Source organism: Cyprinus carpio, chromosome A2 (genome assembly GCF_018340385.1).
Source record: "Cyprinus carpio isolate SPL01 chromosome A2, ASM1834038v1, whole genome shotgun sequence".
Lineage (NCBI taxonomy): Eukaryota > Metazoa > Chordata > Actinopteri > Cypriniformes > Cyprinidae > Cyprinus > Cyprinus carpio.
Window position 1 is genome coordinate 9,241,275 of NC_056573.1, and position 12,927 is coordinate 9,254,201.

Consider the following 12,927-nt stretch of genomic DNA (forward strand, 5'->3'; position numbering starts at 1 on the left):
GGCCCAGCCAGAGCCCTGACTTAAACCCGATTGAGCATCTCTGGAGAGACCTGAAAATGGCTGTCCACCAACGTTTACCATCCAACCTGACAGAACTGGAGAGGATCTGCAAGGAGGAATGGCAGAGGATCCCCAAATCCAGGTGTGAAAAAACTTGTTGCATCTTTCCCAAAAAGACTCATGGCTGTATTAGATCAAAAGGGTGCTTCTACTAAATACTGAGCAAAGGGTCTGAATAATTAGGACCATGTGATATTTCAGGTTTTTTTTTTTAATAAATGTGCAAAAATGTCAACAATTCTGTGTTTTTCTGTCAATATGGGTTGTTGTGTGTACATTAATGAGGGAAAAAAAATGAACTTAAATGATTTTAGCAAATGGCTGCAATATAACAAAGAGTGAAAAATTTAAGGGGGTCTTAATACTTTCCGTACCCACTGTGTGTGTGTATATATGTGTGTGTATACATACATGTTACTAAAACACTATTTCAGTTAGTTGTTGCTAAGCCAACATTTAGTTCAGTCCAGTACTTTTTCATTTAAATAAATTTTTTTTTGTTAACAATAACAGCTTTTGTCCAGACAAGGAGGTGTTTATAAACTGTTTCCACACACTGCCACTATTTTTTGCAGTTCTGATTCTGTCTGGTGCCACTACAGTGAAATTACACTCTGCACCATTAATAAGTTCGTAGATTTTTATCTGCAGCGTTTACATTTTCATCTTCACAAATACTGTGAAAATACTGCCACCCAGTGGTCAAGATTCATGCCAGCGTATTAGTTAGGTGTATTTCAAAATTAGCATCCAGTGTGTGCAGCTTGGTCTGTGAACTTGAAACAAGACAATAAAAAAAAAAAACCCGCTTTTTTTTTTTTTTTAGAAAAATGAAAGATCTCAAACTGCACTCACCAGGTTTATATAATATTTATTAGAGCATCATAGCACATTATAGCAAAATCACTTGGTTTAGCAGTAAAAATTTCAGTTGGCACATAGATCTTAATAGCTGGCACTCTTGGACTGCTTTTCGTTACTGTAAGGCTATTATGACACCCCTCAGATGGCAGAGACGACATTCACACAACAGGACATGGCAGTGTAGAAGACTTTTATATTGCTTTGCGCTACATTAAACTATACATTATATCTTTCTCTGATCACATTTGGAGTGTTACTCTTGTCAAATCACATCTACAATGTGATTTTTTTTTTTTGCACTTCTCGCTGACCTTAATTGAGCAGCTCCAAGTAGGTAATTGGCACTTTGCCTTTCTGATTCCCCCTTTGCCCCATCAGCCAATCAGTGTCCATGTCTGGCACACTGCTCACGGTGATCACCTGACGGAAATATTTGACCATTAAGACTAATAATGATTCATTTTATGACAATCTGAAATGACATGATGAAGGCCCACCTCATCGGCGAGTAGAGAGAGCTCACTGCTGCTGGCAGCATCATAGTCGTAGAGCACACGAGCCTTGCGGGTGCCTGAGGTGCTGCGAAGCTCGTTGAGTGCGGGTGAGGCCTGGCTGGGCGGCGGAGCGGGCAGTGAGGCGGCCGGCTGCGCCGTGGGAACCGAGATGCTGGCGGAGGAGCTGCCAGCCGGCTGATTGTTATTAGAGAATGTGGATGGAAAGCTGGAGGAAATATGGAAAGAGTTAAAATATAGAAATGTACATATGTATATACATTTATCAATAAATAAAAAACATTGCTTACATTGCATTTTGACTGTTTGAGAGAACAGATGATTCCATTACGGATGCATTTAGCATAAAACAGAGGATTTGGTGTAAAAAAACATGCATAAATATTACAAACAAATGCGCAGAGATATAAAAGGGAGCCAACCTTCCCAGCTGTTTCTGCAGATTCACCATGTACTGGTAACACTGGGCATAATATGCAGCTTGAGCGTCCACAAAATCATTCAGACAGCGCAAGTGATGAGCCTGATCACAAAGAGGAGAGCACAGCCATCAGCGCATATTACATACATGAATGTATACAGCAGTGTTTCCCAGAATCTATAATTAGATACGAATGCATAGTAATCGGATCTGTTCTGACAAATTCATAGAGTATTTAATTTAGACTGACTCATTAAAATAACAGGCCTATAAGAATAATTGATTAAGGCTGATTTAAAGAATGAGACTTTTGACTGATTCATTAAATGACAGGCCGTTAGAAGTCATTCATCAAGAGTGATTAATAAAATAAGCCTTTTGACGGATTCATTAAAAGAACAGGCTCATAAGAGTCATTAATTAAATGTTATTCAAAAAAATGATTCATTAAATTGTTGATTCATTAAAAGAACAGGCTCACAAGAACCATTAATTAGAACTGATTCAAAGAATTACCCTTTTGACTTATTCATTAAATGACCAATTTATTAAAAGAACAGGCCCATAAGAATCATTCATTAGGACTGATTCAATAAAGAAGTCTTCTGACTGATTCATTAAATGAGTGTGTATATATATATATATATATATAGTCATGTTATTTTCTTGTTGATGAGTGTTTGATGACCATATTCAATTTAAACTGTAAAAGCTTAAAGAAATAGTTTTGTCATCATTAACTCACCCTCATTTCATTCTAAACCTGTATGACTTTCTTTTTTGCTGCTTTACACAAAAGAGGACATTTTAAAGAATGTTGGTAACAAACCGTCTTGGTGATCAAAAAAAGATCAAACAGGTTTGGAACAACATGAGGGTGAGGAAAATTATGAAACAACTGGGTAGAGCATCATTTGTTTTGCTGTGGTGCTGCAGGAGGAAACACTGATAGACACAAAGGATGTGTGAGCATACATGAGTGCTGCTGATACCCTCCAGCAGAAGTCTGGTGATCTCGGCCTGCCGGTCAAACTCACTCTGTGCTATCCTCAGTTCTATCTCTGCCTAAGGGAAACACAAACATTGATAAAAAAAAAAAATCACTGTGGCCGACATGCATAAATATCCCCATCAACAGACTCAGAATCACATGGACATACTGCGCAAGCTGGTATCTGTGCAAAGTTAATGAGACACATAGGCAGGCGGGAATATAAACAACTTTGTAGCTCCCTCTGCTGGACACAAGAATGTGTTTACGTTGAATTTAAGAGCAGTTTCTCATTCACATGGCAGGGTGAGTTCATATCAGACAGCACTATCAGAGCAGGACAGGTGTTCCCCTGATAAAAGATGTGTTTCTGAGTGAAAGACTCACCTGCTGCACCTCCTCAGCACACAGCTGGCCAGCATTCAGAAACAGTAACAAACTCGTCAGGTCAAGCAAAAACTTCAACTTAAACCACACAAACCAATCACTACTCACAATCAACAGCTTTCATAACCGTCTAGAGCCGTTATGCAAGTTGAATGACGTCACCATTCATGCACAGACACATTCACTGGGAGGAACCAAAACACAGAGCTGTTCACTGTCTACAAGGAATAATGTGAAGCTCGCAACAAATGGAAGAAGACTTGAATCATCCACCATCACAACAGGTGTGAGACCATGCCACACTGAAACATGAGCCAAGCACATTCCACTCATCACGAAAGTTTAATGAAGTAACTAATATTGCCTTCTAAAGTATTTGATACCATTTTGAAATGTATTCTAATGCACACTGATATACTTCATCGATATGATGATATACAATTTATAGCATTATAAAATAAGGATATTAATACATAAAAGAATTAATATAAAATCTATACTACTTTGTTTTAATAAAGAACAAAACACTAAAATCAACCGTTTTAAATGCTACAAGTGAAATTAGGCATTACAACTTTTTTTTTTTTTGCTAAAAATTACATTTTACAGTGTTATATAAGTATTAGTAATTTAAATATATATATAAAAAAGTGAATTCTGGATGATGTCAAAGGTAATAAACAATGTAAAATAGGGAGAATTGAGCATCACAATAAAATCAGCCAATACTGGCTGATCGGAACAATAGAGCACACAGAAACAAAAGACCACACAGGCACAGATATTCATACATTATCAATAGACAGAAGACAAACACAACTACGCCAAACACAGTAACTGCATTCTGTTGCCCTCAAAGTTAAATAAATAGCGTACCAAGCACATCTCACAAACTAAGATGCACATTTACCAAATATGAGGTTATCAACGAACACAAAAACACATGCTGAATTAACACCTATTTCTGTTCAGCTGGACAGAAATACAAGCATGTGTTGATCAAAATGTGGTTTTGAACATAAAATGTTCCGCTCACAGAACGATTTTTGACATCTCTCCTAAGATGTGTGAAGGGCAAAAGAGGGCTGATGTTTTATTACGACACAGCAGACAAACCTTTAGCCACCTGACATGCAAGAACCTGAGCATGTAAGAAAAGTGAGCCACATACTCCTCTCCCAGCGGAGGGCTTGAGTTCAGCTCCCAGACGGAGGCAGGCAAGCAGACAGAGAGAGACATAATGAGAGAAAACTGGGGAAAATAAGAGAGGTTAGAGATCCAAAGAGAACAGCACACACGCAAAAGGGAATTTAACACAAGCATCAATTCTGTTAGTCACAAGAGCATAAGACAGCCAGCGGCTAGCTTGGGGAAAGATGAAAGACAGCTTTCACCCGTCAGGCTTCTCTTCCCTAAATTCTGAACAAGCTCTAAAAGTGAATGTATGGTTAAACTGAAACTGCTGATTGTTACATTCTGTATGTGTGTGTGTGTGTGTGTGTGTGTGTGTGTGTGTGTGTGTGTGTGTGTGTGTGTGTGTGTGTGTGTGTGTGTAATACTAACTGCAGAGCGAGCATCAGCCACTCTGGCCTTCTTCAGTCTGTTTTTGGCTGCATCCAGATCTAGACGCTTATTCTGAAGCAGTTTGCGTTCTTTCTGTGAAGAAAGAACACAACAACAGAGAAATTAAACAGTTTAAAAAATATAATATAACATAATAAAAAGAAAGCATGTTCAGTGGTATGCTGATGCTCACCAATATGGTTTTAAAATCTCCCTCAATGAAGTTCCTAAAGGGAGTGAGGAAATTAATGGCGGAGCTCTGAATGAACTCTTTTTCTGCGCTGCCTAACAGCTTCTCAGTCTCCCCACATTTAATGAGAGTGCTACCTGCAGCACATCACAGGACGAGAGGACATTCATCTCAACCCACACACACTGGGAACATATTTAAACTTGAAATTACATTTACAGAATATGGAGCTTACAAAGAGTTTATTAACAGCCACACTTCTCAGTTCTTGCAACCTATATACATTACACGAGCTTATATAAAAGACATTTAACATGTTAAAAAAGATTTCTATTTGAAATAAATGCTGCTCTTTCCATTTGTCAAAGAATTCTTAATAAGTATCATGGTTTTCACAAAAATATTAAGCAGTTTTCAACACTGATAATAAGAAATGTCTCTTGAGCACCAAAAAATCTGACTTGAGTAATGGCTGCTGAAAATTTAGCTTTGCCAGCATAGAAATAAATTACACTTAAAAAAATATATTCATAACAGTTTTTTTTACTGTAATAATATTGCACAATATTACTGTTTTTTCCCTGCATTTTGATCAAATAAATGCATCCCTGTGAGCACAAGAAACCTTTTAAAAGATTTTTTACAAATCCTAATAATAATAAATATTAAAAGGTAATAATAAAGCTTACAGGTTAACAAAATAAAGAAAAAACAAACAAGCAAGCAAGCAAACAAACAAACAAAAACATGTAAACATATATTTTCTAGTGCCCTTGTTTATACAAACTCAAGTCGTACAGTATATGTAAGCATATGCTTGGTGTCATTTCAAAACATATTTCTTTACTATAAACAAAAGGTATCACATTAACAAACATTATTACATACACATGTTTAACAGAACTGGAGTGCTGCTCAAAATCATCACAAAATGTTGCTTGTCTGAAGTAGCATGGTTGCTTTTTGTGACGTCACAATAATTTCATCTGTATGCTTATAGCTCCAAATACTAGCTGATACTGTCAGGGTCCAGTGTGAGTGGGACCAGATTATGTAATGAATTTACCGTATGCTGTTCCAGGTCCAAACTCGTGTCCTGAGTCGATCATGCACTCCCCCAGTAACTCGTGGTTGTTGGCACGCATTGGGACTTTTTTGTCCAGCATCTCGTATAAAAACTCCTCCATCCGGACATCTACAAACATCAGACAAATTCGATTAAGACCAGCGAGAGTCAGATGAGACCACATGCATCCTCTTAAGCAAGGCCTCTTAACCATAGGCACACATTACTGCTGCATATCATAAATATCATACAAACAGTTTCTGTGGGTCTGTGATACTGTCACGGAAAACCTTGAGCGTTCACCTTTATGCTTGTATACAAAAATAAAGCAAAGTGTGGTAAAAAAAAACACCAATATGCCACCAAAAAAAAAAAAAAACACAGATAGAGATGTTAATTTCTTACTGTAAGACAATCTACGATCATAAATGTAAGCTAGAACCCACACTGTTTTCCTGGCTAAACAGCTAAAAATACTCATCATTAGGGCTGGGTCTTTATCCCATTGCAAGGAACAAGTTTACTGCGATAGCGAGATGATTTCACTAACTGAGTTCACTTCCTCTGTACTGGTGATACCAATGAGCATGTATTTTTAGGGTGACTTGCAGTATTGCTGAACTACAGGCTTGTTTAATCATGCATTTCTTCTTACTAGGGTTCGGCTGCAGTAAAACTTCTGTCTGTTTCATGATCTTCTCTGTCCAGTGCTTGGTGGATTCTACCCGACTCAAAAGGGTCTCTAGATGGGCATCCAGCTCAGTCTTCTCTGCCTGCCCAAACTTCTCCTCTGTGAACTACAAAGATTGCAAACAGATTGTTGACTGTTCTAACACATGATATTTCAGTACGGCAGTTTACATATTAAAGTTTACACATTACATTTGACATTTTACAGCTGACCCATTAATGCTCACACATACAGCTGTGGTTTTTGTTAAAACCAGAACCTAGTGAGCTGGTGTCACAGACTACATTTTTGGGCAACATTTGACTTTTTCCCCCCACAGTTTACATTAATATTAGTGACAATAATATATTTTTTACTTTATTTTGTATAACACCTTTAAAAGTTAATTTCTCAAAGCAATTTATAATAAAACCAAAACAGCAGAATAAAATAAAACAAATCTAAACAAATAAAAGAGTAAGAAATAAGTAAAATAAATAAAGCAAATAATAAAATATAAATGAAATGTAGAAATATAAACGACAATGCTTATCAAAAAAAAAAAAAAAAAAAAAAAAAAAATCAAGTAAAAGCTATAATTACGTACATTCTTAAATTAGATTTGAAAATACCATTAGGATGCATCAGTTATTACAGTTGTGTACAACATACACAGCTGACAAACTGTCTTAACAGTCAGTAATGAATATATTTAGCACAAAATGGTTATTAAAGTTGTAGTAACACAGGACAAGCTTTTATTGCTACAAATAACTTAACATTACTTATTACTTCTTAAAGAGATGGCGAACTACATTAAAATGAAAACGCTGCCTCCACCCTCTTATGTTAAACGAAAAATTTGAACGAGTATGATTTTTTTCTTTCTTTGTGTAACACGCATACTATTTGGCAGAATGAAAGTCTTGGTCACCATTCACTTTCATTTTATTGAAGAAAAAAAAAAGCAAAGCGAATCGGTTCATAACAATATATCTTAGTGCTGCACCGTCATACAGACAGACGAGGGTGAGTAAATTATGACATAGCATTCAATTTGTCTGAACTGTCCCGTTAAGTAAAGAAAATAAAACCTGGTTAAAAACAAACGCAAGTCAACAGTATACTAAACACATTTAAAGTCATTTCAAGAGATTACCTGCACAGCACGACTGAGGAAAGTTCCCGCGTCCGCTGCTAGTCGTCTAACGTTGAACTCCATGTTTGTGTGTTTATGAATATAATGATATTTCAAACCTTCAGTCTGAAATGAATCCTGTTAGCAAACACAGATTAGCCTGCTATAGCCTCTATCCGCCCGGCCAAAACACAAATCAATTCAGCTCGCTTTGCCGTAATAAGCGCGTAGTCCATGTAAAAACGCGACTGAGAAGAAACTTCTGAAAAATAAACACGTAAAGCTGTGTAAAGGCTGTCTGGTGTAGGTACTGTGGCGTATCTGTCAGTAGCGGAGCTGCTTACGCAGAGCAGCAGCTGTTAGGAGTGAGGGAGCGTAAGAGGAAGGACTCCACGATAGCCAACGGATGTGTCTCAAACCCCAGCGTGCTGCCTGCTTAGACAGCAGGTCGGCCATCAAATTTAAAGCTGCAGTACGTAACTTTTTTTTGGTTAAAAATGATGCGAAATCAATATTTGAGCAAGTACATAACCAGCCAGTGTAATCCAGAAAGGACTATGTGTATGAAACTAAATTATATTCCAGTTTTAAATGTGCATCTGATTACAGATATACATAATTCAAATTAATATGACTTTTCTAAAAGATTATATATATATATATATATATATATCAAATGGAGTAACTCAAAACCTAAATTCTGCTCATTTTCAAAAAGTTAATTTTTAATCTGTTTAAAAAGTCTTTTAAAAATCAAAAAGTCCTAAAAACAATTTATTGTTATAGCAGTTTCTATTTGTGCTTGCAAAAAAAAAAAAAAAAAAAAAAAATAGAAGTTTCTATTTGTGATTGAAACTGTACAATATTTTAAGAACTTGCTGAATATTTTAAGTTTGAGAGTTCACTTAAAAAAAATAAAAATAAACTGCTGAGGTTTTCGTAATGTCCACTAGATGGCGCTATCAGTCAGAACAGACTGTCTCTTATTTGAGTAGTTGATCTTATTTTACCTTTTAATAGTGATAAGACAAATACAAAGTGTGTTCCAGTGAATAAGTTTAATGCCCCAATGCAGGTCATATTTTACAAGCCAAGTTGTGATATAATAAAACAAAGGGATCACGTTTTAACTTCATAACATTTCAAGCTAAAACATTCATTAATTGTCTTATCAAAATCACAACAGCCATGAAAGTTGATCTGTAGGCAAAACTCAGAAGAACATTTGTGATTTCATATCTAAATCCAGTTATTTTCCACTTATTTACTTTGCATACTAAAAAAGGTTTAAAGCTGTTGGAGAGTAACAACTTTCTTTGCGAGATCCAACAATGTGTTGTATCGCAAAGTCTTGCTTTTCCAGGAACTTGGGATTCCTTCAAGTCCAACCTAAAAAAAAAAAACAAGTGTCATTGTATTAGATATTGAAAGCCATTACAAAACTGTAAAAGTAACTGCATAATCATTCTGTCACGTCTGTATGACATAATCATCTGATCAAAGATAGGAATGGATTGTTCAGCGAAAGATAAGTGTTCAACAGATAACAAAAAGAACTTGACCATAATTACATACAGACTACTTTGATTTATGGATAGAACAATGTGGTCAAACAGATCAAAAGGTCATGATTTTTGCAGTACCTGAGCGCCAATGCAGGCGCCGATGAAGGAGCTCCTGCTACAGGTGCACCCACCGCAGCTCATAGTGTCCCGGATAGCCTGCTCATAGCCACTTCCTGTCAGAACCCCATGCAGCGCTGCCTGGAATGCACCTGGCAAACCTGAAGGACGTGAGAAAGCTGCTGAAATACCTGTGACTAACTGTATCGTGTGCATAGGATAGATGTAAGAGAAGAATATGTTATCAGCTAACCTCAAGTATTTGGAAACACAGTGGGAATGAGCTCTTTGGGTTTCTTGCTCAAATTGTCCTTTACTTGATGAATGTGTCCTAAATTAGAAAATTAAAACAAAAATAAATTTGATTTTTGATATTAAATTATGTCTGTGTGATATATGCAAAGTTTGACATGAATCCCAGATAAAGATGATGTATTAGCCAGAGCAATGCAGAGAAAAGTTATACTGTATACAGTATCCTGCTTTATGTATGACTGTGTGGGTGTGTTTAAACTTGTAGTTTGGTTCCCTTTTATATTATTACACATTTACTCACTTATCGTTCACACGGTCAAAGTTCTTTTTACTCAAACCAAAGCTGCCAAATGTAAACACGCCCTAAGAATCAAGCTCAACAATACTTATAACAATTTAAAGCTGCTTATACCAATTATAGCTTTGTCCAACTCCTGAGGGCTTTTTCTGTTTGGGTCACTTAGCTGTTCCAGCACTGCATCCAAGGCCTTGGGATCAGGACCATTCAGGATGAAATGCTCCAAGAACCTGAAGAAAAAATATTGATATTTCCCACATGATTATGGAGATCAGTTCATACACCATTTCCATGCACATTCTAATATGTGATGTCACCATTCTATCTTGGAAACCAAAATAAATAGACCTGTTTCTGAGGGAAACTGTGCTTAGTTGTCTGTACACATCTCATGTTGTCAATCATATATTACCAACCTAGCAGCAGCGAGAGTTACTGCCACACATATGTCATTGTTTTGCGTGACACGGGTGGCTTCCTCAACCCTTTCCAACATCTCTGGCTTTCCAGCATAGCATGCTACAATGGGAGCCAGCTTTGCCACTCCATCTATTTGGTTATCAGTTTCACAACCTAAAAGGTGTTACAATAAAAATGTATTTTGTTATGATATATTAATATAATATGTTGCTTTATTATCTACTTCCAAATTACTTAAAATATTATATCTTTGAAAAACATTCAAATGAATTAGTTTTTTTTTTTTTTTTTTAACAATAATGTGGCTACACAAAATATTTAGGAGGATGGTTATCTGACTTCAGTCATTCTCAGCAACAGAACTGACAGTACCGGTCTCTGCTTTGCATGCATCCACATTTTTAATAAAGCTCTTAAGGCTTGCTTGTCTCCAGGGTCCCTCAATAGGTAGTTGAGGCCTAGGAGCTTGCGAAAAATAAATAAATAAATAAATAAAAAAATTATAATAAACACACACACACACACACACACACACACACACACACAAAACATGAATAATTCAGGAAAAGTCATATTTGCAACAATACAAACTTCACCATCTGTCTAGGGTAACAACTCAAAATGAAACATTACATTATGATACATTACACAAAAAAAACTAACTAAACGAAAGTTTGAAATATTCCCTTGTCAACTAATGAATTAAAATTAAAACAGAAAATTAAAAATAAAAGCTTGTATTGTATGTATATTTAAAAAAAATATAATCCACAATCATATTTTCTAAGAACAAAAAAAAAAAAAAAAAAAAAAAAAATTAAGCAAAGATGAAAATTTCCAGGTGCAATGTTTTGAATTTACCTCCTTTGTCTCTGTAAGGATCATTGACTGGTGTGTCATATTCAGATCCAGGTCCAAAGAATTTGTAGGTGCGCTGCTTCAAATCTTCCACATTCAGATCTGTTTGAAAATACAAACAAATAACTGAATAATCAACATCCCTTTAACCGCAACAGAGTCAAATAATATGGTGATACTTATACAATCACAGTCAGGTTTTCACACACTCAGTTTCACCTTTCATATTCTTACATACTAGAATGTATCAGGTCTAGTATTTTTTACCTCCACACTCAGACAGGGACTCCAAGAGGACGAATGCTTGATCTCCATAGCAGCTCTGCTGTCCAGTGTTCCTCCTGTAGAATGGGTTTGCAGACTCAGGCCGGAATTCAGGCTCAGGGCTTTGAGAGAGTAACATGCTCAGCTTCTGCAGGTCATAGACCCAATGGAGCGGTTGTGCTGCAGAACGTACATTATCAGCCAAAAACCTGCATTTGTCAACTTCTGATTATAGGGCAATCCTACATTACAGTGTCATTGTATCTTACCTGCTACTATAATTGATTATTATAGTAATAATAAACATTACATTGCATCTCCACAAAATAATGTTACGAAATACATGTGCATGTTGTTGTAAATGCTTATGCAAATACACAGTAATATGTACTGTAACGCTGTCTGCGATGCCAATTTAACTGTGCTATAAAGTGCTAGATTACATATGGTGACTAAATATGTTTTGCTATATATATAAAGCTTTTTGGTATATTTTGTTACTAGTATTCGCAAGTAATGCAAACCTGCAGCATCGGCAACAGCTGATCCAATGATTGCTCCGATAGCCCTGTCAGCAAGGGCAAGAGCCATCTGTGACAACAAGATAAACAAACCAAGTTAAGAGAGAAACTATCGTGCTCATATATAGCTTAGAATATATACGTTGTCAGCAACATGCACAACTGATTAAACGTTAGTAACATCATACTAATGATTAATACATTTTAAAGCAAAGTGTTTCTCACCTTTGAATCTTATATTCTTCAAGCGGAGTCTGAAGTTCACAAGTAACACAATTTAATGCGAAAGCGCTTGTGTTATAAACTGGATTCCCGTGCTGCTGATTTGGTGGAATTAAGCACGTGGCAGCAGAACGTCACAGTGCACGTGCAATGTTGTGTTTGTTAATTTCTCAAATCGACTGGTTTTATGATTCTATAATATAAAAAAATATATAGACAATATGTTGTTTAACTAACTAAATAAAAAGGAACAATTAAAAAAAATAGTTATTTTTATATATTTGCCAAAGGTTGAAACACACCATGAAAAACACTAATAATTTAATTAGAAGGGTTATATTGACCTATTACAATTTTGCTTACATATACATTGTAAATATATTTTTGCTGTTTTATTTTTTTCAGAAGTAAATCATTAACAAATTACAATTTTAATAATATTTCAAGTTTAATTTATGAGATTTGTTGTATTTTGCATATATTTTTTCTTTGTAAAGGGCAAAAGGTGAATAATACTGACTTCAAAGTTAAGGATTCATGAGTTTGAATGTACATCGAATCAAACACTATTATATCATCTTAAGTGATAATTCAATGTACTTTAT

The 12,927-nt window shown here is 35.8% G+C and overlaps 2 protein-coding genes across 5 annotated transcripts; both read right to left on the bottom strand.

Annotated features, from left to right (window-relative positions):
• Window positions 1-914: 914 nt before the first annotated feature.
• On the bottom strand, window positions 915-8,286 carry LOC109110662 (endophilin-B1-like). 4 transcript variants are annotated; one of them, XM_042771697.1, is made up of 12 exons: window positions 7,884-8,286; window positions 6,710-6,851; window positions 6,055-6,183; window positions 4,992-5,125; window positions 4,799-4,891; window positions 4,352-4,438; window positions 3,236-3,259; window positions 2,833-2,922; window positions 1,859-1,959; window positions 1,727-1,738; window positions 1,422-1,644; window positions 915-1,344 (listed from the first exon to the last, which is right to left on the bottom strand). In XM_042771697.1, exons 1-12 carry the CDS (start codon window positions 7,944-7,946, stop codon window positions 1,237-1,239), a joined length of 1,206 nt encoding a protein of 401 aa, XP_042627631.1. In that variant the 5' UTR covers window positions 7,947-8,286; the 3' UTR covers window positions 915-1,236. The 4 variants fall into 4 exon arrangements, with proteins under 4 accessions (XP_042627631.1, XP_042627636.1, XP_042627637.1 ...); XM_042771702.1 differs by lacking the exon at window positions 1,727-1,738 and having other exon boundaries at window positions 7,884-8,284; XM_042771703.1 differs by lacking the exons at window positions 3,236-3,259; window positions 4,352-4,438 and having other exon boundaries at window positions 7,884-8,282.
• Window positions 8,287-8,905: 619 nt separating this feature from the next.
• On the bottom strand, window positions 8,906-12,467 carry selenoj (selenoprotein J). Its single transcript, XM_042771717.1, has 10 exons — window positions 12,326-12,467; window positions 12,104-12,170; window positions 11,583-11,759; window positions 11,319-11,417; window positions 10,830-10,922; window positions 10,454-10,610; window positions 10,152-10,267; window positions 9,738-9,815; window positions 9,506-9,645; window positions 8,906-9,251 (listed from the first exon to the last, which is right to left on the bottom strand). Exons 2-10 carry the CDS (start codon window positions 12,168-12,170, stop codon window positions 9,150-9,152), a joined length of 1,029 nt encoding a protein of 342 aa, XP_042627651.1. The 5' UTR covers window positions 12,326-12,467; the 3' UTR covers window positions 8,906-9,149.
• Window positions 12,468-12,927: the final 460 nt, after the last annotated feature.

Excerpts from the sequence above, each read along its gene's own strand:
- LOC109110662 (XM_042771697.1), bottom strand. The coding sequence starts at position 7,946 with ATGGAGTTCAACGTTAGACGACTAGCAGCGGACGCGGGAACTTTCCTC. Across the intron at positions 4,892-4,991 it reads GAGATTTTAAAACCATATTG|AAAGAACGCAAACTGCTTCA; the intron begins GTGAGCATCAGC and ends CTTTCTTCACAG. Across the intron at positions 3,260-4,351 it reads TGCATGTCAGGTGGCTAAAG|CTGTGTGCTGAGGAGGTGCA; the intron begins GTTTGTCTGCTG and ends AATGCTGGCCAG.